Source organism: Desmodus rotundus, chromosome 9 (assembly GCF_022682495.2).
Source record: "Desmodus rotundus isolate HL8 chromosome 9, HLdesRot8A.1, whole genome shotgun sequence".
Lineage (NCBI taxonomy): Eukaryota > Metazoa > Chordata > Mammalia > Chiroptera > Phyllostomidae > Desmodus > Desmodus rotundus.
In genome coordinates, this window is record NC_071395.1 from 112514977 (window position 1) to 112538494 (window position 23518).

General features: G+C 60.2%; 1 protein-coding gene across 4 annotated transcripts in view; it reads left to right on the top strand.

Annotated features, from left to right (window-relative positions):
• Window positions 1-1139: 1139 nt before the first annotated feature.
• Window positions 1140-23518, top strand: part of RNF213 (ring finger protein 213) — an 81822-nt gene continuing 59443 nt past the window's right edge. The window contains exons 1-9 of one of the 4 annotated variants that reach the window (XM_053930744.1): window positions 1140-1208; window positions 3845-4076; window positions 10901-11052; window positions 15625-15768; window positions 20040-20564; window positions 21011-21133; window positions 21624-21778; window positions 22461-22619; window positions 22896-23098. In XM_053930744.1, the coding sequence (XP_053786719.1) occupies window positions 3980-4076; window positions 10901-11052; window positions 15625-15768; window positions 20040-20564; window positions 21011-21133; window positions 21624-21778; window positions 22461-22619; window positions 22896-23098 (1558 nt within the window). In that variant the 5' untranslated portion in view covers window positions 1140-1208; window positions 3845-3979. Of the gene's footprint in view, window positions 1209-3385; window positions 3412-3844; window positions 4077-10900; window positions 11053-15624; window positions 15769-20039; window positions 20565-21010; window positions 21134-21623; window positions 21779-22460; window positions 22620-22895; window positions 23099-23518 lie in introns of those variants that run through there. The other 3 variants (XM_053930743.2, XM_071219430.1, XM_071219429.1) reach the window with 3 other exon arrangements.

Sequence of the window (23518 nt, forward strand, 5' to 3'; positions counted from 1 at the left end):
ACAGTGGACCCTTCCCTCTGAAAGGATCCAGCCCTGCAAGTGGGGGGCCTGTAGGAGGGGAACTCCAAGAAAGACCCAACGTGCTGTGTGCTGCCTGGAGGAAGGACAGTGTGACTGGACAGGGTGGGCAAGGAGCAGGGGTCGGAGAGGTGGGGGGGGCAGGAACCGGCCTTGGTTATTAATAATAATCACCCTGTCGTTTGCAGGAGCAACGGGCCGGGCTGGGCCCCTCACAGGGGCCTGGGCTGAGCTGGTGAGCAGGGGAGAGGGTGGTGAGGAGTGAGTAAGATAATATACATCAAACACTTTGATCAGGGTCTGGAGCACTAGTATTTGCTGCATTATTATGTTAAATATTTTGTTTATTTTCAGAGAGAGGGCAAGGGAGGGAGAAAGAGAGGGAGAGAAACGTCAATGTGTGGTTGCCACTCACGCACCCTCAAATGGAGACCTGGCCTGCAACCCAGGCATGTGCCCTTACTGGGAATCGAACTGGTGGCCTCTCGGTTCACAGGCCAGTACTCCATCCACTGAACCACGCCAGCCAGGGTAATGCATTATTATTATTAATTATCTGACAGCCCTAGGCTGTGGGACTATGAGCTGGCAGATGAGGAAACTGAGGCAGGGAGCAAGGTGGGGTGCAGACCCAGACCAAGGTGGCCTCTGGGTTATCAGTGACCAATGGAGCCCTTAGTGTGGGCAGCGACCCCCCACTGCCATAGCTGTGGTCACTTAATCCTCACCAGGGCCCCATACCACAGGTGGGTGACCTCCACTTGGCACCCGAGTGGCCTGAAACTCAGCTCAGTGACCTGCCCGGTTTCCCCTGGGCCATTCCCCTGCTGTCCGGTGGCTCTGCAGGGTGGTGGACTCCATACAAGGTGCTGGGCACAGGGTTGGGGGACATGCGCGCATCCCCCACCTCGGCTGCCAAGGGCTCCGGGATCTGCTCAGAGGTGCGTGGGCGGCTGGGGAGACCCAGGTGCAGACCCGGCAGGGAGGAGTTGGTGCTGCCCGCGTCCGCGCGCACCGAAGGAGGCGCGGCGCGGACCGGGTTCACTGGGGCACGCCACCCAGCGGGGAAATTCCGGTCACACCCGCGCGGATTCCGCAGCTCCGGTAGCCGCAGGAAGAGAGTGGAGACCCGGACCCAGGGAACGAAACCCTGCGAGGAGGGAGTGACCTGCGCGCGGGCGGTGCCTCAGGTGCGCGCGGGCTGCCTGCGAGCGGGGCCGCGGGGCGTGGTGCTGGGGCCGTGGGTAAAGGGCGCGGGTCACATGGGTGCCAGGATGCCCTACAGGTCGGAGGCGCGGGGGTGCGGTGCCGGGGACCCGCAGGGGTTCTGGGTCGGGGTCGTGGCGCCCGGCAGACGCCATCCGGGTCGTGGCGCCTGCGTCCAGATGCCGTGTCCGGCCACCGTCCCCTCCGGGATGACTCTTCTGCGGCGCTGGTTTCGGTTTCGCCGCGGGTCCCCGGTTCAGCCCCGCCTGCGGGTGTGGAGCATTCTGGGCGTCCCGGCGACCCTCCCAGAGGCCCGGCCACGGGCGCGGGCCCCCCCGCCGGGTCTGGAAGCATGAGTTTGGACCCCAAGAAGGGGCCTCGGCCGGGGCGGCGGTGGACTGGGGTGGCCAGACCCGGGCTGTGCCGCCACCCGGGAATCCTGCCCTTTCACTGATTGCAACAAGGGAGAAGTGTTGTTTCCGAAACGTGCGGTGTCTTTATTTCGCGGCAGCTTTGAGGAGAACGGCATTACCGCCCATATCACGTGGCTGCCCAGAGCCCAGGGTCCCCCTGGCCACCCAGGGCTGCCCCAGGTCAGGGGGTCATGGCCGGGCTGGCATCTGTATGATGGTGGCCTTGAGAACCACAGGGTCGGTGCAGCATGAGGGCATGTCAGGGTGGTCCGGCTGCCAGCCAGGAACAACCCCCACGCCCCCCCTTGCAGCCTGGACACCCCCCCCTCCGCAGCCCGGACCCCATTCTGCCCTGACCCAGTCTCGGGTGGCGGTGGGGGGATGGGCTTTGAGTTTTGGCAGGTTCAGTGGTTGGAAATAAAGGGAGAGCAAAAGTCTGGAAGCTGAGTGGGCTGGGCGTATTTCTGCCCTTAGGCCCCAGCCCAGCCTTGGGCCCTTCGCTGGTGAGACAGGGCACCCTTCGTGGGGCTCGCTGAGCCCTGCTGTGGGGAAGAAGGGCAGCAGACAGAAGGGAGACGACTGAGGGAAGGGGAGAGGCCCGGGCTGCAGAGGCCCCTGACAGTCTCTGAGTGGGAGAGCGCCCGCACCGCCGAGGCGGCTGCTCAGGGGCTGCCTTGGGGAAGAGCCAGGTGGAGGCTGGGGCCTGGCTGTGGTGGGAGAAAGCAGGAACCACGCGCCACGGTGTCTGGACTCTGGCCCTGCCCTGCCCCCAGGAGGTCCCCAGCTGCTGGAGACCAAGCCCAGGGCAGCAGGCGGGCAGCCCTGCCACAGACTAGGGAGAAGGGGGGCTGAGGCGAGCAGAGGGGAGAATCCAGCCTGAGGGTGACCCTGGGTGCCCCTGGCTGGCGCGGGAGCCGGCCCGACCACGCCTCTGGCAGAGCTCTTGGGTTTGAAGCCAGAAGGAAAGGGTGGGAGCTGGGCGGGTGGGTCTTAGTGCTCCAAGAGCTAAGATACCTGCCTCCACTCTTGCCCTGGACGCGCTCAGCGTCCCCTGGGGTCCTTGGCCCGAGTCTTGGCCTTGGCGTGGACAGGCATGACCCTGACCTTGGTCTGATGCTGTTTTGTTGGGCCAGATGGTCGATGACAGGAGTAGCAGCTTCGTAGATGGCAGCCCCTGCCCATTAGTAGGAACGCTAAGCGGGGTGTGTGTGTGGGGGGTACCGTAGCCCAGCGCTGCCCCCTGCAGGTGGTCCCTGGTGGGGGGTGGGCTCTGACTCAGCCCGCCTGTCTGCTGGCTGTGAGTGCACCTGTCCTGTAGCGACTCACCTGGTCCTCCTCACCTGTGAGCTCCTTGCCCAGGGCTTGCATGTCTTATCTCGGGGTTTCGGGTAAGCGGTGTCTCTAGGTTTCCTCGTACCCGGTCCCAGCCCTCAGTCACCCTGGCCTGCAGGCTCAGCCGGGTGGGGCTGACTTTGGGCTCACTGAGAGATGGAGAGCTTGGGTGGCCAGCAGAGTGGGCTGGGTGGTGGAGGCCAGGCTGCAGAAGGGCAGTGGATGCTGAAGGGCTGGGGCTGGGGCTGGGGGTGAAACCGGAAAAGACACCGGAGTTCGGGCTGCCCGTCACTACCAAACCCAACAAGCAATGACAGAGACTGAATCTCTATGGGCGCTTTACTCAGACAGCTGGCGATCTGAGAAGATGGCGGGTTTGCACCCTAACAGACTGTCTTGTCTTTTCTTTCCAGGCCAACATTTTTATAACAGAATAAACCAGGTGCGGTGAGGGGTTTTGAAGTTCAGGGAGGGTCAGGTAGAAGAAACTGCAGCATTCCTGTCCTGGGCGGTTAGCTGTTCCCTGGGACGAGTGGTTGTCTGCCCCTCCCTGGAACACCGAGGCCCGATGCCTCCACTTGTCCCCAGGCGGTGATCTTTAGCAGTGCCCCGGAGGTCGGCTGTTTCCCAGAAGCCAGGGTGGGCCTTATCTGTAGTTTCTGGAGCAAAAACTTTCACATATACCTTACTTTCTAGACTTATAACTTTTTACCTTAACTAAAATTTTCCAACTCTTCAGTCCCCTGTCAGGGGGACAGGAGGGACTTGGACGGATGGACTTGGAAAGAGGCGGGGCTGTGAGCGACAGGGGCGGGGCTTGTGCTGGGTTTCGATGGAGGCAGAACCTTCCAAGCTGCTGTAATTTCACTTTCCAGAAAATGAAACTGAAGCAGGACTGTGGTCACATGACAGGTGGCTCTGAATAAAGGCGGCTGCTTCCTCCAGAGTTTTGCTTCCAGACCTGCAGCGGCCGGGGATCACTCAGCCCGGAGATCACTCAGCCCAGAGGCATGGAGTGTCCTTCCTGCCGGCATGTCTGCAAAGAGGAAGCTGCCAAGTTCTGCAGCCAGTGTGGAAATCGGCTGGCCTCTGTGGTCCCCGCACCAGGTGAGGCCTGAGGGGGCGCCGCTGGGGCTGGGGACCGAATGGGGACAGTGGGTGGGCAGTCAGCTCAGTCTTCCTGCTTTCCTGGAATTGGAAACCGAGGCCAGCAGGCAGCGCGGCCACTCAGTGAGGTCTCCCGGGGCTAAAGGGCTCTTTCTAGAAGCTCTTCCCTTAGAACAGTTCTGCTGGGTCCTTTGCCGGAGGCACCTGTCACTTATTTGGAAATTTCTGTTTTGTTTCTTGGAGAGAATTCGAGGTTCTCCTTCCCCCTTGGCAGTGGGAAGTGTGGGCTGGCTCAGTGAGGGGGGTTTCCGGAGGACGCAGCATGGGAGCGGGACCCCAGGCACAGGGTTGGCGAGGGGTCTCACAGCCTGCACGGGCTTCTCCCTGGTGAGGGTGGCGGTCGGTGCCGTGCTGGTTGGTCCTCGAGGCTCTTGGCACGCGGATGTGCCCTCCTCCCTCGGGCTGTTGTTCTCCGCTCTCTTCACTTGCTCTCCCTCCCGTGGACCTCCCCCTGCTCTGGGGTTTCAGAAACCGCTCCGGCCCTGACAGCACCCAGGTCAGCCTTTGGTCCTGGACCTGTCCCCGAAACCCCAGCCACTGTGACCTCCCCCGGATGTCTGACAGGCCTCTTGGGTTCCTGTTTCTGAAGTCCAGCTCCTCTCTCCCCCAGACCTGCACCAGGCTTCCTGCGTGTCCTGACCGGGGGCTGCTCTTCCCTGCAGCACCTCGGGCCCAGCTCCCCGCACGAACTCAACCCCTTCCCTTCCTCAGGCCCCACACCCCTTCCCCAGGAGACCCTCTTGGCTGCAGGGGCAAAGCCCACCCAGGAAGTCGTCCCCCCTGCCAGCTCTCAGTGAAAGCTGCAAGTCCCACACGAACGCCCCTCCGATGCCTTCTGACCTCCCCTCCTGCAGCCCTTCCCCCAGCCCCATGGCCCCCCTGTCCTTCCTGGGACACCCTTGTCCTCAGAGGCCCCCCTCCCCTCCCTCTGGCCTTTGCTCAGCTGGCTCACCGCCTCGAGGCCCACCCTGACCCTCCCCCCCACTAAAAACTGCCCCCTGCCCCCAATCGCACTTCTCCTGTTTCTGTGGCTTTTGGGGAAACCTTTGCTTTCTTGCTCGCTGCTTTATCCCAGGTCCCTGGCACAGTGGAAACCGGGAAAGATACCGGTGTCTGGGCTGCCTGTCACTACAAACCCAATAAGCAATGACAGAGACTGAATCTCTATGGGCACTTTATTCAGACGCCGGTGATCTGAGAAGACGGCGGGTTCGCACCCAAAAGAACCGTCTTCCCTTTTTCTTTCCAGGCCAACGGTTTTATAGCAGGGAATAAAGAAGGTGCGGTGAGGGGTTTTGAAGTTCAGGGAGGGTCAGGTAGAAGAAACTGCAGCATTCCTGTCCTGGGCAGTTAGCTGTTCCCAGGGGCGGGTGGTCATCTGTCTCCCTGGAACACAAAGGCCCGGATGCCTCCACTTGTCCCCAGCTGGTGATCTTTAGCAGTGCCCCAGGAGGTCGGCTGTTTTCCCAGGAGCCAGGACAGGCCTTATCTATCAGTAGTTTCTGAAACAAAAGTTTTCACATAACATTACTTGCTTGGCTTATAACTTTTTACCTTAAACTAAAATTTTCCAACTCTTGAGTCTCCTATCACAGTGACTGCACACAGTAGGCGCTTGACACACAGTAGGTGCTGCTCTGGGTAATTGCCAGGATGCTCCCCCAGGGCGCTGGGGAGGTGCCAGTGCTTCCATCTCCCCACTTCCCTGCATTGGTGCTAAGTGCTGGGGTTGCAGACACTGAGCATGGGCTCCCAGCGAGAGTGAGGGGAGGCTGTATGTGGGGGATCATGTTTGATGGGTTTTCTTTTGCTGCTAACCCTTGCCGAGGAGCTCTGGCAGACAGTGGGCCCTGAAGACCCCTGGAAAGCTTGGGGAACTGTGTGCGCCTGTGGTGGGCAGCCGGGCAGCCGGGCAGCCTCGTGAGTGTCTGCTCCCGTCACTGATTTCCTTGCCATCCAGATCCGGAATCGTTGGGGAGGTGCGGTGTGCGGGCTGCAGGGTGCAGGAGGGAAGGGGTCTTTGTGGGTCCAGGGACTGAACAGTGACAGGAAACCGTGGCATGCCCCATGCTGCGCTAGGTGTTGAGGGAGGAGCTATCATGAACCCCCAGTTTACAGAGGCCAAGAGCAAAGTGCAGAGGGGTGAAGTGACTCCCCAAAGTCACACAGCTGCCACACAGCTGGAACCCAGGCTGAGGGGTCCAGAGCCCATCCGGGGGAGGAAGCCCCTGTCGAAGGGAGGAAGGATGGGGTGTGCTCCGAGGTGCTGCCCGCTGGGCTGGGTGGGTGATCTGCTCCGGCCCCTGCTGGGACTGGCCTGCGGTTGGTGTCCAGGGGCCAGGAAGGTGTTAAGTATGATCCTCAGGGGTTAAAATTGAGTAGCCAGGTGAACCAGGGCGGTCCTTGGCTGGACGCTGAGAAGGGGTTTTTGGGGGGTAAAGAGAGGACCTGAGGGGCTTCATCTGAGTCTGGGGTCCTAGAGATTGGCTCCTTTGGGAAATACTCCCCCCTCTTTGAGGGAACCCCTGGAAAGCCCATTCCCTCTGCCCCTCCTGCCGTGTTGTGCCAGGGGCTTTCAACAGAAGGAGGGGGCCGCACCGTGTGCACAGAAGGCCCTGACATCTTCGCCCACTTGCAGCCGACCTTCCCGGACTTGCCTCCCGCGCGGGCTGGCTGGTGTGGGGAGGAGAAATTTTCATCCTCCCCTTCTAGGTTCATCAACTGGTCTAGTGATCAAATTAACATAGGAATGATTAAGGGAAGGGAAAAACCACATTCTACTTTGTGCCTACAAGGGTCTGGTAAGACCAGGCGGTGCCCAGCGAGGGTCAGGCAGCCTGAGGCCCAGGCAACGTCCTGAGCTAAGGAGGAGGGGGCGGGGCTGGGGCTTCGAAGGGCAGGACGCTAACCAGGATGCTGGACAAACTAATGTCAGTAAGCAGGTGTTTGCTGGGCCCTGCTGAGACAGTGGGGCCAGGCCGGGCCGGGGCCCAAGCCCCATGACAGCCCCCCCATCAGCCCTCCAGTGCTTGCAGACAGTTAAGGGGGAGGTAAAAGGCCCCTCCTGAGACTTTTGTTTCTGGAAAGTAGTCGGCCTAACATAACCCTCACGACAGAGGCAGTGTGGGGTGGTGGTGTCCGGCTCCCTGGTGCAGCCATCCTCTGTGGCCAGGTTGGAGGCCACTCCAGGGCCACTGGCCCTTGGCAGGGCACAGTCACTGTGGCCCCTGGGCACTCAGCAGCCCTGGTCCGCTGCCCTCTTCTCCCTGTGGGCACAGGGCACGGGGGACGGGGCCACAGTCCTTTGGGCCGGGCGACCATGGGTGGCCTCTCACCCACAGTTGGGTGTGGTGGGCACTGGTCCTGTCAGCCCGTGGGGATGCCCAGTGGGGGTGGACACCTGCCCAGCTCCGCTGGCCCCTGAGCACCTGGCCCTGCATCCCCAAGCGCCCCGGTTAGTGCTTGTGACCCCAGGAACACCCACGACTTCCTGTCTGTTGCTTCTCTGCTTCCTCACACTCTGCCTGTGCTGCTCTTTGCAGAATAGAAACTGAAACCACCCGGGCTGGTGTGACTCAGTGGACTGAGCGCCGGCCTGTGAACCAAAGGGTCCCCCATTCGATTCCCAGTCAGGGCACATGCCTGGGTTGCAGGCCAGGTCCCCAGTAGGGGGCCCACGAGAGGCAACCACACATGGATGTTTCTCTCCCTCTCTTCCTCCCTTCCCCTCTCTCTAAAAATTAAAAAAAAAAGTGTTAAAAAAAATAAAGTGAAACCAAGGTGCTGGGGTTTGGCTGGACCTCGGGGAAGGGGTTCCTTCTCCCCTGCTGGGGGCTGGGGCTTGGGGGTGCTGCAGGAAGCAGGGGGCCTGCCAGGACCCCTGGGTCTGGGGAGGGAGGAGCACCGATACAGGTGTAGAAGGGGAATGTGTGGAGAGTTCCAGATGCACCAGGCCGAGGTGGAGGTGTAACAGGGTGCAGCCAGGGGCCCCCCAATAGGGATTTGTAATGGGGTCCAGAACTCAGGGTGCCCAGGAAATATTAAAAAAATATAGGATGTCCTCACCCCCACAAGTCTGAGCCGAGGAATGGGACACATGGAGCAGGGCCATTGAGAGTCATTGTTCTGCATAGCAACGGTTTTACAAATAACCTCAGGCACGGTCATTTAACGTGTCTATAAGTTTTGGCTGGTTTCTATGTTAAGTAGCTGTGGCCCTGCTCTGAGCCAGGGGGATGGGAGTGACTTCAACCCATGATGTAACTGGGAGGCAACTCTCCCTGGTTACAGAGCCAGCCTGGAAGCTTGGAGATGGTTGGCGCCACGCCACGGGGCCACGCCTGCCGGGACTTACTACGGCAGCCCAGTAAGGTGGGAGAAATATGGGGACGCCAGCAGGAGTAGCAGATTGTGGGAGGAGTCGGAAATGGGGCTGCACAGGGAGACCGGCGCTGGGATTTAAACCCAGGCTCGGCAGCCAAGCAAGGTTGGGACTGTGTGGCTTTGGCTGCTCCCTCTTGCCACATGGCTTCGGAAACGGGAGAGACCTTGCAGGGAAGGAAAGGGGTGAAAGGACTCTTGCTGGTGGGCCAGGAGAAGGTGCCACGTAGTTCTGGGTGGAGAAATGGAGATCGTGGCAGCGACACATCTGATGGTGCCGGGAGCCGAGGGAGGCAGGCTAGCGAGCACAGATTACTGGGAAGAACCAGGGGCCACCTGAGCCACGGACTTCTATTACTTTTCCCGAGATACGGTACCCTGGACCGGGCAACGCGGGGAAGGAAGGACTGTGTGTGTTTGTGGGTGTTTTAAGGGACTTTGAGATTTTAATGAAGACATTAAGTCATTACTCTTAAGTCTGTGTAACTTTTTAATAAATAATTCCTTTCCTTTTCACCAATCTCTGAAGTGGAGAGCTATAATTTCCTGGTGGCTGGCAAGGTAAACCTAGTACAGGGGGCCCCAGGAGAAGGGGGGTCCATTTGGTAATAGTAAATGGTCAGCCCCCCACCTCCCTGGGTCCGTTCTGTGACAGAGGGTGACTGGCTTTGTGGGAGGTGGGGGGTTGGGCTGGTCCCCAGTTGGAGGGTTGAACCACCTGGAGGGTCAGCATTTGAGGGGCAGGGTTAGGAGCTCCTCCTCACCCCAAATCTCCTCTGCCCCAGGGGACTCAGGTGGGACTTCCAGGTGGGACCTTCAGTGCTGGAAAGTTATGGGGATTGGTGGTGAAGTAGTTCTGGGCAACGCGTTTTTTAAAAAATTTTTTATTTATTTTTAGGGAGAGGGGAAGGGAGGGAGAAAGACAGGGAGAGAAACATCAAGGTGTGGTTGCCTCTTGTGCACCCCCTGCTGGGATCTGGCCTGCAACCCAGGCATGTGCCCTGACTGGGAATCAAACCAGGGACCCTTTGGTTTGCAGGTCCGCGCTCAGTCCACTGAGCTACACCAGCCAGGCCCCAGGCAATGCATTAAAAAAAAAAGTTCTGTATTTTCCACGTTTCCTCGAGATGCTGCAGGAGGCCAGGTTGGGGGGGGTTGGTGGGGGTGATGGGGGCTGGGGAGGGAGCGGACTGATTTGTCCAGAAGCTGGGGAGGATTCCAAGGCTTTCCAGGGATGTTCACCTGCTTTCCCCTGAGGTTTGACCGGAGGGCATCTGCTGTGGGGGCGGAGAATGTTTCCCTCTACTCTGGTAGGTTCTCTGGCTAATGTAATAAGTAAATTGAGAGAAGATCAGATTCACAGAACTGATACAGAGAGATCTGATTAGTTCACTGGGGAGGAGTTTGCCAGGCAACGGTAAGCAGCCTAGGACGGGATTGGCTAAGAAGCTGGATGCCTCCAGAGTGCATGGAATTATGGGCAAGAAGATTTGAAATAAAAGAAGCGTTCTCTGGCTCTGGTGTGGGGGGTATTGGCTCTCTCTTCTTCCTGGAGGACACCTGGGGGACCGTGCTGCAGCTGCCTGCCTTTCCCAACTGGCAGCATTTTGGATGGGAAGGAACTCCGGGTGCAGCCTAGGGTCAGGTTGGCAGGGTAATTCTTTGGGTGTTCTAGAGCAGACGGGCTCTGAGGCAGAAGCCTGCCGTTCTCCCCAAATTGTGTAGCTTTTGTATCTTACATTGTCTTAGTTTGTAAAGTCACTAACAACTAACGGGGTCACGCTAGAAGAACCCAGGTGTTAGAGTTCAGCCTGAATGGACAGGCTTACATGATTAAAGCTGTGACTTGATGGGCTTAGTGACCGCTCTGGAATAAAGACTCCTTTCCTTTACCACCAAACCTCCACCTCTGGAGTTTTGCCAAGTGTGGCGGCAGGCATTGGGGACCCTGTTGCTGTTCAGTAACGGAACAAAAACATTTAATGACACCTGCGGCCCCCGCACACCTGGGAGAGGCCCAAGAAAGCCGAGTCTTCACCCACATGGCAGAAGCCAGCCCCTTCCAGCAAGACAAAAGCTGATGTGTGTGGGGGGATGTGTTTTCCAGTGACCTGCAGTCTCCAGGGCAAGGTCGTCTTGCAGATTGCCTCGGGCTGGGACTGGACTCCCTAGGGACAGGTCCCCATTTCCCCCCCACCCCCACCCCTTCCTGGGGTTGGGAGGGAACTCCCTCACAAATGGAGATTTCCCTCTCGGATGTAAATGTCTCTCTGGAGCGGCTCAGCTTTCCTGCCTCCCCCGGATCTGCCCTTTCTTAAAAGTAACCCACTCGAAATAATAGCCCAGAGGGTGACAATTTCTGCTTCTCTCCACTGCCTTTGTAGAGTCTGAGAACAACCCCACGGTGACCTCGGTCCCCGAGGGAGAGATGGAGTGTGGACAGGAGCTGAAGGAGGAAGGCGGCCCCTTCCCATCGCTGGGCTCCCGTGACCAGCAGGAGAGTCTGGACGAGCCTGGCTCCTGGACCACCCAGAAAGTAAGTGCCACAGGAGCCCTCCTGCTTCTGCCCGGCTGCTGTTGCCCGCTGCGGTCTCCTCAGCGGCTGATCGAGGTTCCCCATGTCCCCACTGTGTCCTCTCTAGGTATTGGTCATTCCACTGCCCCCCCAGCCCAGCCTGGGGCAGTGGCAGAGCTGCCCCCTTCCTATGCCTGCTTGGTCGCTAGGTCTCTGGGTCGCTGTCCCTCTGGGGTCCCCACCTGCCGTTTCCCCCCGGACCTGGCTCACCTTCTCCCAGGTCTCCCAGCAGTGGTGGCTGGGCAGGTCCGGGCGCCGCTGCTGCCTGTGGGTGTCCCCCTCTCTGGTCGGGTGCTCTCTGAGTTGACAGTGCCGCCCGACAGGCCCCCAAGCTCTGGGGAATGGGCGGGTGCTTGGAAAGACCACAAGAGGGTGGCATCTCCTGACAAGTGTCTGGCCCCAGTGACTCCTGGGCAAGGGACCAGGCTGGAGCTCAAAGTCAGGCTTGCAGGGTAGTTACCTGGGCAGGTTCAGAGAGGATGGGGGTGGGGCCGTGCCCAAGCACAGCCCTCCAGGAGGAGGGCAGCTCTCCTGCAGGACTGGGGGGGACCGCTGTCTCTTGGTGGGTGTCCAGCTTGGGGCGGCTTTCCCTTGTCTGGTCTTCAGATGGTCCCAGTAGTGCCCGAGCTTGGGACAGGCCACAGGTGGCAGTGTTGGGGTCCCTTGTGTGTGTACACGTGAGTGGAGGTGTGTGTATATGGTGTGTATGTGGGTGTGTGGTGGGGGGCGTGTGTGAGCGTGTGTCTTCCCCTGGGAGAGGAGCCCACCCAGAGCGGGAGCCCAGCCCGGAGCGGGCCCGTGGGATGGGGGGAGTTTGGGTGAATTGAAATGAGAATCGGCACTAGGTGGGGTGGGGTTTTATTTTTTGGACCGAGTTAAGTTCAAGGCTCTTTGGGGAGAAAAAATGGTCAAGAATGGCCAAGACCACAGTGTAAAAGGAAAGCGTGAGTGGGGCTTGGCTGTCCTGGATCGAGCCAAACTCTCCCAAAGCCACAGTCACGGAGTTGGGGAACCCTGGGGGCGAGGGCGGGCCGGCACAGACAAGCCGAGGGCAGTCGGGTGTGGGAAACACCAGAGGGAGAACGTGCCCGTGGGCATTTGTCTGATCTCTGGGTGGGGGACGGAGGAAATACAAACAGAAATTAGTAGGTCCGAGTCCCGGAAAGGTCTTAGAAGAACCGAACACCCGTCAGAATGTGGTCAGCACAGACGAGGGCAGGCAGTGCCGGGAAGACAGATGGAGACCGTCTGGCTTTCCTACAAATGGTCTTAGCAAAGAGCGAGTCACCCCCATGTGTCAAAAACTCTTGGGAATCAAGTAGAAAGGGGCAGCCCCCCCCCCCCCCCCCCCGAGAGACTGCAGTCCACAGCGCGGAAGCGCCAGCGGCCGGCGAACACACCAGCCATCGCTGGGAACGGAGCGAGCAGTGTCGAAGGTGTCGCCTCGACCTTCGCGTCCAACCCTGGATTCCTAGGAGGCGGTGGGGCGGGCGGCGATGCCGGGGCTCCCCCTCAGCCCTCAGCCGAGGGTGACGTGGGGACCACCCAGCCGGCAGGCGCCCTTCTACCTGCTCGCCTGCTTCTCTGGGCTGGTGAGGAGAAAATGACCTCGGCACGGGTGTCGTCTCAGCCGCAGTCTGCGGAGTCCCAGCATCTTTGCGGTAGAATCTCCTGCCAAAGATTGAAGAGGTGAGGACGTTCTTGCCGTGGAATGAGAGAAGATTCTGGAAAAGGTTTCTCAAATGTGCCTCTGCCAGTGGTGGCAGGGGACGTGGCAGGGAAGGGGACTCCAAGGGCCAGCCAGCCCTCCAGGGAGTCACCGAAAGGCAGGAGCGAAATGGAGAGACTTGGTTGGGGCCCTGGACCAACTGTCACCCCAGGTTTCCAGGCATTGAGCTGCTGCCTCTGGTGTGGTCTCTGGGCTTCAGCCTCAGGCCCGGTGGGGTCTGAAGGTGGCCCTCCTGTGCGGCCTGGTTCCCGGGGGAGCAGAGCAGAGCTGTCTGTTCTGACCTGCCTGGGGCTCCTTTGGGCACTTTGCTTGGAGCTCCGTGAGGGTGCAGAGCAGAGAGTGCGCCTCCTGGAGGCCGCTGAAGGCAGATGAGGAAGCTGCTGCTCGCAGTGGGGGACAGGTCCCTTTGGGACAAAGAGCCACAGGGGCAGCCTGAGCCGAAAAGCAGGCTCCCACAGATAATGGGCTCCCGGAAAAAGCCACAGGAATGCCCGGTGCTCCCCCCGCAGCTTGCAGAGGGGGCGCAGTCACGGCTTGGCGGGTGTCCTTCTTGTGTGACGAAAATGTTGCAACCAGAGGGTGCACTTGTACGACTTTGTGATTGCACCAAGTGCCACCGAGGAAGGCACTTTTTATTTTTATTTTTTATATTTTTTAAAGATTTTATTTATTTTTAGAGAGAGAGAAGAAGGGAGGGAGAGAGGGAAAGAAACATCAGTGTGTGATTGCCTCCCATGTGCCCCCCAGTGGGGACCTGGCCTGCAACCCAGGCACGTGCCCTGACTGGGAATCGAACCAGCAACCCTTGGGTTCGCAGGCTGGCGCTCCATCCACTGAGCCACACCAGCCGGGGTGAGGAGTGCACTTTAACATGGTTAGCTTTATATCCTGTGAATTTTCACCTCCATTTTAGACAAATAGAGATAGTATTGTCACAAGAAGGAATTTTTAAAAAATGCCTAACTATGCCCAGAAGGGAGGCCGGGTGCAGGGTGCCGATGCGCGCTGGTGGGCTTGTCTCCGGTGATGCGCTCCCGGGGGGCCTTTGTGACCATTCCCAGCCCCTAGAGTGACCCTCCGTGACCTTCTTGACCAGGAAGTGGGTGTGGGGTGTGGAGGCCGGTCTGTGATGCCATGACCCGGGGAGGCCCCAGCAGTTGGGACCAGCCATGAGGCCAAGCGCTCCCTGGCTGGTGAGCGAGGGGCGTGCTGTCCGGAGTCGGGGAGTGTGTGCAGGTGGGGTGGTTAACGGGGCTGGTGAGCGCCACCTGTCACCTGGGCTGTTGCCCCACCTGCCTGTCCTTTGGTGGCCCTTGGGTGCTGACTGACTGGGAGCCTTGGCTGGTTCTGCTTCCTCCCCAGCGGCCGATGGGTTTTCTCTCTGGTGGGGTAGCTTCCCCCAGTCGGGGACTTGGGTGGAAGGTGCCCAGGGGCCCCATGCTTCCTCCTTTCTCAGCTTCCTGCCCCCAGGAGATGGGATGCAGCCCCCATAATTCCTGGCCCTATGGGGAGGGCGGGCTCTAGGCCTGTGTCCTGCCCTTACGCTCTGCTGGGGACCCAGTGCCCCTGCAGGAACACCAATCGTCTGCCTCCCCCAGGGCAAGGTCCGAGGCTCTTGGCCTTTCCTGTTGTCCCTGTCCCTGAAGGCAGTGCCTAGGAGGCCCAGGTGTCCCACATGCCTTGTCCCCTTAGGTGAGGCTGAGGCAGCTCGCACGCCAGGGTCCTCTCCTGTCTGTGCCCAGGGCAGCTATGGCTGGGTCTCTGTTCTGGGCCCCGCTGCCCTGACTGCCAGCCCCCACCCTGCCCTGTCCTGCTCTGTGGCCTGGGCACTTGAGCCAGCATTTCTGGGACTTACTCTGGGAGAACGCTGGTGGGCAGAGGTGATGCGGACTCCGGCCAGTAGTGTCCAAGGTGTTGTGGCTGCGGTGAACAAAATCTCAGGGACTGCAGAAGTCCTGTGGAGAAAAGGGACAGCGTGGCCACTCTCTGAGTGAGAGAGGGCCCTGACCCTCGCCTGGATGGGCTTTTACTGCTTTTCTGGGAGCATCACATCAAGGAAGGTCCTTTCATTATGCTCAGATTTGCTTTAAGTGATTACTTCTTATAGACAACAGACAAAAGAATGTCACAAATGCAAGGGAACGATAAAAGTGATTGATCTGGTTACACTCTGTCCCAATGGCTTAGCACAGACTTTAAGGAGTTACTTCAAAGATACGCATTAAACATCTGCTGTCTTAACTCAGGGTGAGCGAGTCTTAGCAAAAACAAGCCTCAAAGCAGCCCAGATACAATGCAGGCTGGGTCCCCCACAGGAAAGCCGATCTGTGGGCGTGGCTCCTGTGTGCGCCTGTCCATTTTCCAGACCAGGGCCATTGCCACGCTGCCTGGCCAGCACCAGCTCTGTACCGCCCGAGGTGCACCGTCCACAGGGGTGGCCGCTGCTGCCCTGGCTCTGCCTTATGTGCCTGGCGTCCTGGTCCTCCCGGGAGCATCTCCACGGCCACATCCTTGTGGGGAGCACTAGCCCCCACGGGGGGACAGAGGCCCTGGAGAGCCAGGACCTGGGCTTGCTGGCATGGGACGTCTGGCGTGGGGGCACTTCCCTTACACAGATTTGCTCTGCTCATCTGCCTTCTAGCAGGAGTGTTTTCAGGGCTTCCCTCCCTGGGGGAGCCTCTGCTGCTGAGCTGGACAGTGGGGGCTGGGAGCTGGCAGGGCCTGCGTGAGGGGTCCCCGAGGATTTTGCAGGGGGACCTCTGCCCCGCCTGCCTCGTCTGAATGGAGGGGTCCTGTTTCAACAGGGACCTGCGTGCGAGGTTTGTGTACACGCAGCCGCCTGCTCTGCTGGTGAGCTGGAGGCTGCTAATTGCCCTCCCAGCAAAAGAAGAAAGGAGGACGCAACCCCGCTTGCGGTGGCTGACGGGCTCTCTGCAGCCCCAGAGCAGGTAGTTTGCCTAAGCAGTGGGACCAGGTGCTCTCCGCCTGGCCCTGGCCCTGCATGCCAATCCGGTGCCCCTCCCTGGGCTGGGCTGGGCCTTGAGCTTCCGCACTGTGCCGGAGTACGAGCCGCTAACTTTACATTTCAGCTTTGATGGTGCGTGCTCCCCCCCCCCCCCCATGCTTCGGTCCATCCTTCCATTTCTGGTGGCAGTTCCTCCTCTGAGATGTGGGTGCTCTTCAGGGTGGAGGGCAAGCTCGGAGCCCTCCGAGACGCCTGTCCCTGCCACCAGCGCCGGAGGTCCGAGGCCCGGGCTGTACATACCCATGGGGCAGTGCGTGCCGCTGAGCTGAGCGTCTGGGTTCTGGAAGTTCAGACTCTGAGCGGGCTCCCTCTCTGTAGTGTCAGGGTCACCGCAGCACTCCCCAGTGACATCAGAAATGACACTAGCTGACATGTGGGGTGCGGGTGCGTCTGCTTATGAGGGAAAACCTCCCGGATGCGACGGGTTTTGTTTTCACTCAGTGGGTTTGGGCCCTGGCTGGTGCGGCTCAGTGGGCTGAGCATCTGCCTGTGAATGGGAAGGTCACTGGTTCGATTCCTGGTAAGGGCACGTGCCTGGGTTCTGGGCCAGGTCCCAGGTTGGGGAGTGTGAGAGGCAACCGATTAATGTATCTCTCGCACATTGCTGTTTCTCTCCCTCTCTTTCTCCCTCCCTTCCCCTCGCTCTAAAAATTAAAAAAAGTAAAATATTAAAATAAAAAAATAGTGGGGTTGGGTTGGTGGCTGCTCTCCGGGTGTGAAGTCCACTGCTGGTGGTGGTGCGGGGTGGTCTGGGGTCCACCACCTGGTGTGCTGCTGTCCCCAACAGGTGTCTTCCAGGCATGGGTCACCACCCCTGCACGGGTCCCTCCTGTACTTACTTACTTACTGCAGTTTTTACACAGCCGCCCTTGCAGGCCTGCCCTGGTCTCGCAGGGTGTCCTGCCCTTGAGGTGCGATGTGCCCCCTCCTTCTTAACCCAGTGACCGCCCCAGTCCTTCTGGGAGGCGGGCCTGACCCGGTCCCAGGAGGGCAGCAGGCACCTCTTCATGAGGTCGGATCCTTCCCACTGCCTTCTGAGAAGCCATGAAGCTCGGACCCCTGCCCTTGGGGACCTCACAAGCTGACTCAGGCCCTGAGGATCCCGAGGCCCGAGTCCGTCTGAGAGAACCTGATGTTTGATTTGATTGAAGCTATGAGAACATTGGTTACCCTGACCTGCTTCGGGCTTCTGTGTGCGTTGGAAACCACCTAGCGTGAGGTTTGATTATTTTAACCACTAGAAATCGTTTGCTTGCAAATAACTGAGAATTGAGCTCAGATTAATTAAGGTGACCCAGGGAATTTGTCACCCATACAGCTGAGAAATCCTCAGGTAGACAGCTGCAGGCAAGGCTTGATCTGGGTGTGAGATGGTAGTCCCCAAGCCCAGGTGTCTCTGCCCGGCTTTCCTGGTGTCAGCTTCTCCTTCAGCACTGTCTGCAGCCCTCCGGACCCTCCCACTCTGTGTCACATCATGGCGCCCACAGTTGTCCACGTTCCTCTGCGGTGTCCAGGGGACAGGAGAGCACCTCCCTCGGTGACACAAAAGACAGAGGAAGCATCTCTTTATTAGGGGAAGCTTTCCTCAAATCTCATTGGCTCTGATTGGGTCATGTGCCCATTCCTGAACCAATTACTATGTCAGGGTGATAGGGTGACTGTGGACCACATGGGGGGAGCAGAGCAGGCCAACCCTGGGTGCTGTGGGCACCGAAGGCACCTTGCCTGTGCTGGGCCGCATGTGCCAGGCATCTCTGGAAGGTGTCCTGTGTCCCTCCCAGTCCTCTTAGTGGCCTGATGACGTGGGCATGCCTGCTGTCTCCATTTCCCAGGCGGGGAAACGGAGGCACGCTGTGGCTCAGCAACCCGAGCCTGGTTCCCCGGGTCAGGGTGGCGTGCATTGAGTCCGCGGGTCAGCTGCCCTCTCTGGGTCCTGTCCAGACCCACCTCTCCAGTCATTTGCTTATGTTTATGGAGGCTCCTCCCCCTTGCAAACACACCATCTTGGTTCTGCCAAAGAGACACTGAAGCTTAGCGAGGCGGCTCAGGCACCCGGGCCTCAGTTCCTATCAGTGCAGCCAGCCAGCAGACCCCAGCAGTTTGGGTGAAGTCCCGCATCTTTGTCCAGCCCCCCGCCCACTGGCCCATGCTCTCTCGGGGTCTCGGGGTCTCGGGGTGCAACCCCAGCCCCTGCAGTAGGTGCCTCTTCAGGGTCCCCAGCAGCCCCCCCACACTCTGTGGACTCCCCACCTGGTGCGTTCTTCAGTGAGTGAACCGGGCCGTCTGCCACCGGACCAGGTGTCTCTGTGGGGTAGGGGACAGCAAACTCTCTGCTTAGTTGGGTGGGAAAAGCCCATACTCCTTGCAAAATCACCAAAAACCCTGGAAGACTTAGCCAATTTACCTTTTCCTAGTTCTCTGTGAGCGCAGGCAGAGCCGGATTGCATAGCCTCAGCACTGAGCGAAGCGCATGACGGGGCGGAGCCTGCTGCCTGTGCTGCGCCTGCGGCCGTGTGCCGTGCGTACAGACGTGTGCAGCCGTGTGCAGTGTGTACTGCCGTGTGATGTGTGTGCAGCCATGTGCAGCATGTACAGCCGTGGGCAGCATGTACTGCCATGGGTCGCATGTACTGCTACATGCAGCTATGTGCTGTGCGTACAGCCATGTGCAGCCGTGTATGGCATGTACTGCCGTGGGCAGCATGCACTGGTGTGTGCAGCCATGTGCTGTGTGTACAGCCGTGTGCAGCCATGTGCAGCATGTACTGCCGTGGGCAGCATGTGCTGCTATGTACAGCCGTATGCAGCCATGTGCTGTGTATACTGCGGTGCATTGTGTGTACCGCCGTGTGTGGTACATATAGCCATGTGCAGCATGTACTGCTGTGTGTTGTGTGTATAGCCGTGTGCGGCCATGTGCAGTGTGTACTGCCATGTGATGTGTGTGCAGCCGTGTACAGCATGTACTGCTGTGGGCAGCATGTACTGTCGTGGGCCGCATGTACTGCTACATGCAGCTCTGTACTGTGTGTACAGCCATGTGCAGCCATGTACAGCATGTACTGGTGTGTGCAGCCATGTTCTGTGTGTACAGCATGTACTGCCGTGGGCAGCATGTACTGGTGTGTGCAGCCATGTGCTGTGTGTGCAGCCGTGTGCAGGTTAGGGTGGCTGCTGCGGGCTCCAGGGCACAGTTGTCAGGGACCTGGGTCTGGGCTGAGGGATGCAGAGTGTGAGAGGCGCCGAAGGAGGCGGAAGGGGTGTGGGCCCTGGGTTGGTGGGTTTGCATGTGGAAGATGGCTCCTGGCCAGTTGTCTGCACTCTCTCGCCATTGGTCAGCTCTGGGGAGGGGATGCCTCCAGGGTCATCAAGGCCCCCAAATGACAAAGCGTCATAAAGACAGAAAATAAGATGAGGCTTAGTGCCTGGGGCCCGGGCAGGAGGAGGGAAGGACGGGCTGCCAGGCGGTGAGCGGGGCCCGAACCCGGGCTTCTGTTCTGGGCGAGCTAGGAGGCCGCGAGGCAGCCTGAGCCCTCGTGTGGCACAGGACCAGGGAGTCTGTGTTAGTGTCTTTTAGACTCGGCCTGGGCCATCTCCTCCAGGAAGCCTTCGGGCTAGGGGCCCCTCTGGTTTCCCAGTGCCCTCAGCTGCAGCCCTTCCCATGCACTAAACCCACCTGTTTCCAGTTGCCCCCCACAGTGACCGGCCTTGTGGGGGCCACATGTCTCGACCATTTGCCCCTGTTCCTAGCACAGTTCTCCAGAATCCTGGGGTGGCCCATGCTGCTCGGAAGCGACTGGTCTCGGGCAGCCTCGCACTGCTGAGGGGCTCCTGAGCACAGATCAGAGCCAGGGTGCCAGGGCCGGGGCGGCCACGGGCAGCGGCACCGGCCCTGCTGTTGGACTGGCCCTTGGGCAAGGGTCTCCCGACGTGTGCCCACCTGCTCCCTTCCGCCTCGTCCTTCCCTCTGGTTCAGCTGTGTGTGCGGAACAGCACGGCGTCCCTCAGCTTGGCGCGACTCCCGTTCCTTCCGAGTCTCAACTCCATTCTTTCTAAGATAAGGGGTAGCAGGTCCCACGGATGTCAGGGGGTGGGTTCAGCTGAGCTTGGCGTCTGTGCGCCCTTGAAAGGACACTGGAGGAGAGCACAAGCAAGAATGGAATACACCTGAGAAGTGTCCGTTTTTCTGTCTAGAGCAAGAGTAAGAGCAGAAGAGAAAGGAGGAAGAGGAAGAACCAGAACGCCTCCACTTCCATGGGGCTGGAGTCCTTGTCCCTCTCCCCCTCTGTGCCCTGCAGTCGGGATTCGCTGGCAAACTCTGTGCCCCCAAGCCCAGCACAGCAGGGTGGTCCTCCCAGCCAGCTGAGCAGGCCCCTGGGCACGGGCACGGGCACGGGCACAGGTGTGGGTGTGACGCCTGGCAGTCGCAGAGGGTCCCTGCCGAGCCAGGCTGCAGGCGGCACAGAGGCAGCCACAGGAGGCGAGTCTCCGGGCGGCGTGGCCCCCCAGGGTCCAACTGGTGGAGGGGCCCTTCCAGAAGGGAAGAGCCAGGAGGGGGCCGGCTCCTCCCTCACCCCCACCCCCACGGTCAGTGAGGGTGGTCCCGGGAAGGAAGCTGCTGCCCCGGAGCTCCCACCGCCTGAGTCAGACGGCGCCCACTCTGAGCCCAGGAGAGAACTGCAGGCCACGGGGCAGCAGGCCGCAGCCCCCGCCTCTGGGGTGAGTTGTGTGGGGTGTGACGGCCAGGGCTGGCCTGCCAAGTCCTGGACGCCTTGCTGCGCGGTGCGGCTGTGACGTCGCTGGCCTGTCTGGGGAGGGAGTTTGTCCTCCCGACTTGCTCCTGGGAGCGGGGGTGCTGGAGGGGCTGCAGACCCTCAGGTCACCAGGTCATAGTCTCCCTGTGCATTTTGTCACCTTGGCCCTGATGTTTTGGGGTTATTTTTTTAAAGATTTTATTTATTTATTTTTTGGGGGGAAGGGAGGGAGAAAGAGAGGGAGAGAAACAGCAATCAACTGTCTCTTGTACACACCCCAACCTGGGACTGAACCCACCACCCAGGCCTGCGCCCCGACTGGGAATCGAACCAGAGACCTTTCCCTCTGCGGGACGACGCCCACCCCACGGAGCCACACCGGTCAGGGCTTGGGGTCTGTATTTCTTCCAGGCTATGGAAGCCACAGCCAAGACGGGGGATCCACGGCCGGGGGCCAAGGAAAAAGTTCAGAATGAGACTCAGACATTGAAACAGCCACCCTCAAGTGTCGTTGCCTCCCGAGAGCCCCGCCAGGTACGGTGTCCTGCCCTGCGGAGGGCGTCCACGGGCCTGCCCCCCACGGTCGGCTCCTCTGGGCCCCGTTCCTCCCGCAGCTTGTCCTTCCTGCAGTCATTCACCGGAGACGTGTGAGGTGCTGGGGTGCAGCCACGCACAGGCCCCTCTCCTGCCTCCTGAGCTCCCCCTGCAGAGGGGACAGGGGCATGCCATGGCACAGGGCTGAGACTTGGGGGGCTGGAGGGGTTGCTGTCGTGGACACATGGGTGGGTGAGAGGCAAGCCACAGGGCAACGTGGGGACGTATCCCTGGCAGAGGGAGTGGCACGTGTAGGGGCCCTGAGGAAGAGTGTGGTGGCAGCCCAGGGATCCGCAGGAAGCTGGGGCCAGGAGCAGTGAGGGGGGAGGGTAGAGTGAGGTGTCCTTGGCGTCCGTGGTGGGTGCCCCAGACTGCCGGGGGCACACTCGGAGGCTGGTGTTAGAGGTTAGGGTGTGGTTGCTTGACCTAGGAAACTGAAACCAAGGGCAAGACTGCTGTTTCTGGAGAGAAAGCCAAGCCACAAGCCCCGAAGAAGCCAGAAGGGGCTCCTGGGCAGAACGCGGCTGCCGCAAAGGAGAAGGTGCAGAAGGACCAGAAAGCTGATGCGCGGGGAGTGCCGGAGAGGTAGGGTGCGGTGCGGGAGTGCAGGGGACAGGAGGGCGGCCCGCCCCGCCCCGCGGAGGGCATTCCGGGGCGGAGGAGGGCTGCCGCCCCAATTTCTTGCCTGGATGAAGTTCTCAGTCTCATAGTCCTAGGGAACCAGGACTCAGGGCAGGCTGTCACATTTCAGTGTCCTAGCCAGCCCTGCCCGCCACGGCCCCCGCACTCAAGAGGATAGAGTGCGTCCCCCGCCCTGCGCGCACCCCTGTAGAGGGAGAGACCAGAGGACCCACGTGGGGGGCAGCCTGTCCGAGGGTCGGTGCCCTGGGGTTTTGCTGGGTGCGTGTGAGCGCATGGCGAAGAAACCAGGATTGTGCGAACACGCTGGGATTGTGTGTGCACACGTGTGCGGCCACTTCTGCACGCATGTGTGTGCACACACTCACCTGCGACTGCACGCGTGTGCACATGGTGTGCATTCACGCCCGTGCGTGCACACATCCGTGTCACTGCATAGCGGTGTGCATGTTTGCACGTGTGACTGCACAGGTGTGTGGCCATGCGTGTGCTCGTGAAGTGTGTGCGTGTTTGCGCGGGCGTGTGCCAGTGCGTGCGTGTTCGTGGGTGAGTGTGTGTGCGTCTGTGTGCACGCACGGGTGGGCAGGCAGACCAGGTCTGATCGTCACGTCGTGGTGCTTTCCTGCAGCCCCCTGAGCCCCGGGGAAGGAGTCACGGTGTTCTTCCACGCCATCATCTCCAAAGACTTCGGCTTCCAGCCCGGCCGCCACCGGGTGTTCGTCCGCGGGGGCGCGGAGCTTGGGGAGCCGAGGTGGCGCCATCACGTGTGCGAGATGCACTGCATCAGGTGAGCGTGTCCCCGGGCGGGGGGGGGGGGGCGGCAGGGGCGCCTTTGAAGCGACTGACACGATTCTCTGCCGCAAAGCTGACGGTACGCCCTTCGAGTTTAGGAATATGAACATTTCAAACAGCTCTTCCCCAGGCTGCCGTTGTCACACGCCCCGTGGGAACATCCCGCGATCGGCGTGGCGTCGTAGCCCCTAGTCTGCAGTCCGTGCTGTTTGCGAACGGACCCTTCCGAGAGGGTTCTTCCGGTCAGCGGTGCTGTCCTGCTCGTTCACAGGGACTTAGACCCTCACGGGTACCTCGTCGAAGGCAGCACCGTCATCTCCAGGCAGCACCTGGGCAAACCCATCCCGTACAAGTACGTGGTCGACCGTGGCCAGGACCCTGTGGAGTACGAGTTCATCTACGAAAAGCAAAAGAAGGAAAACGTGCATGTCGACCGCTGCCTGCACGTGAAGCCTGAGCTGCTGGGCGCGGGGGGTGAGTCGCCGTGTGCGGCCGACGGCACTTGCGCAGGGGCTGGGCGTGTCTCTCCGAAGAGCCTGGGCTCCCTTGGCCCACGAGGGTCCTCTCTGCTCGGCACGGGCCGCACCCCCAGCTCCACGTGCGGGAAACCTGAGCGTGGAAGCGAGTTCTTACCATGCTCATGTGTGAGAGGAAATGAGGGGCAGGGTTTGTCATGGAGGGAAGGACCAAAGGGAAGCTGTAGGAAGCCAGGGGGCCCGGCGGCAGTGAGGGTGTCGGGGGCAGGAGCGGTGGGCAGGTCGGGGCAAGAGGAGGGGAAGCAGGCCTTCCGGCAGATTTCTGCGTGGTGCCTGGGACAGAGACGTCGGCGAAGCCGGGAAGTGCCACCCACTGTTCCGCTCTGCCGCTTTCTTTCCATCACTCCGTTCTCTGTTT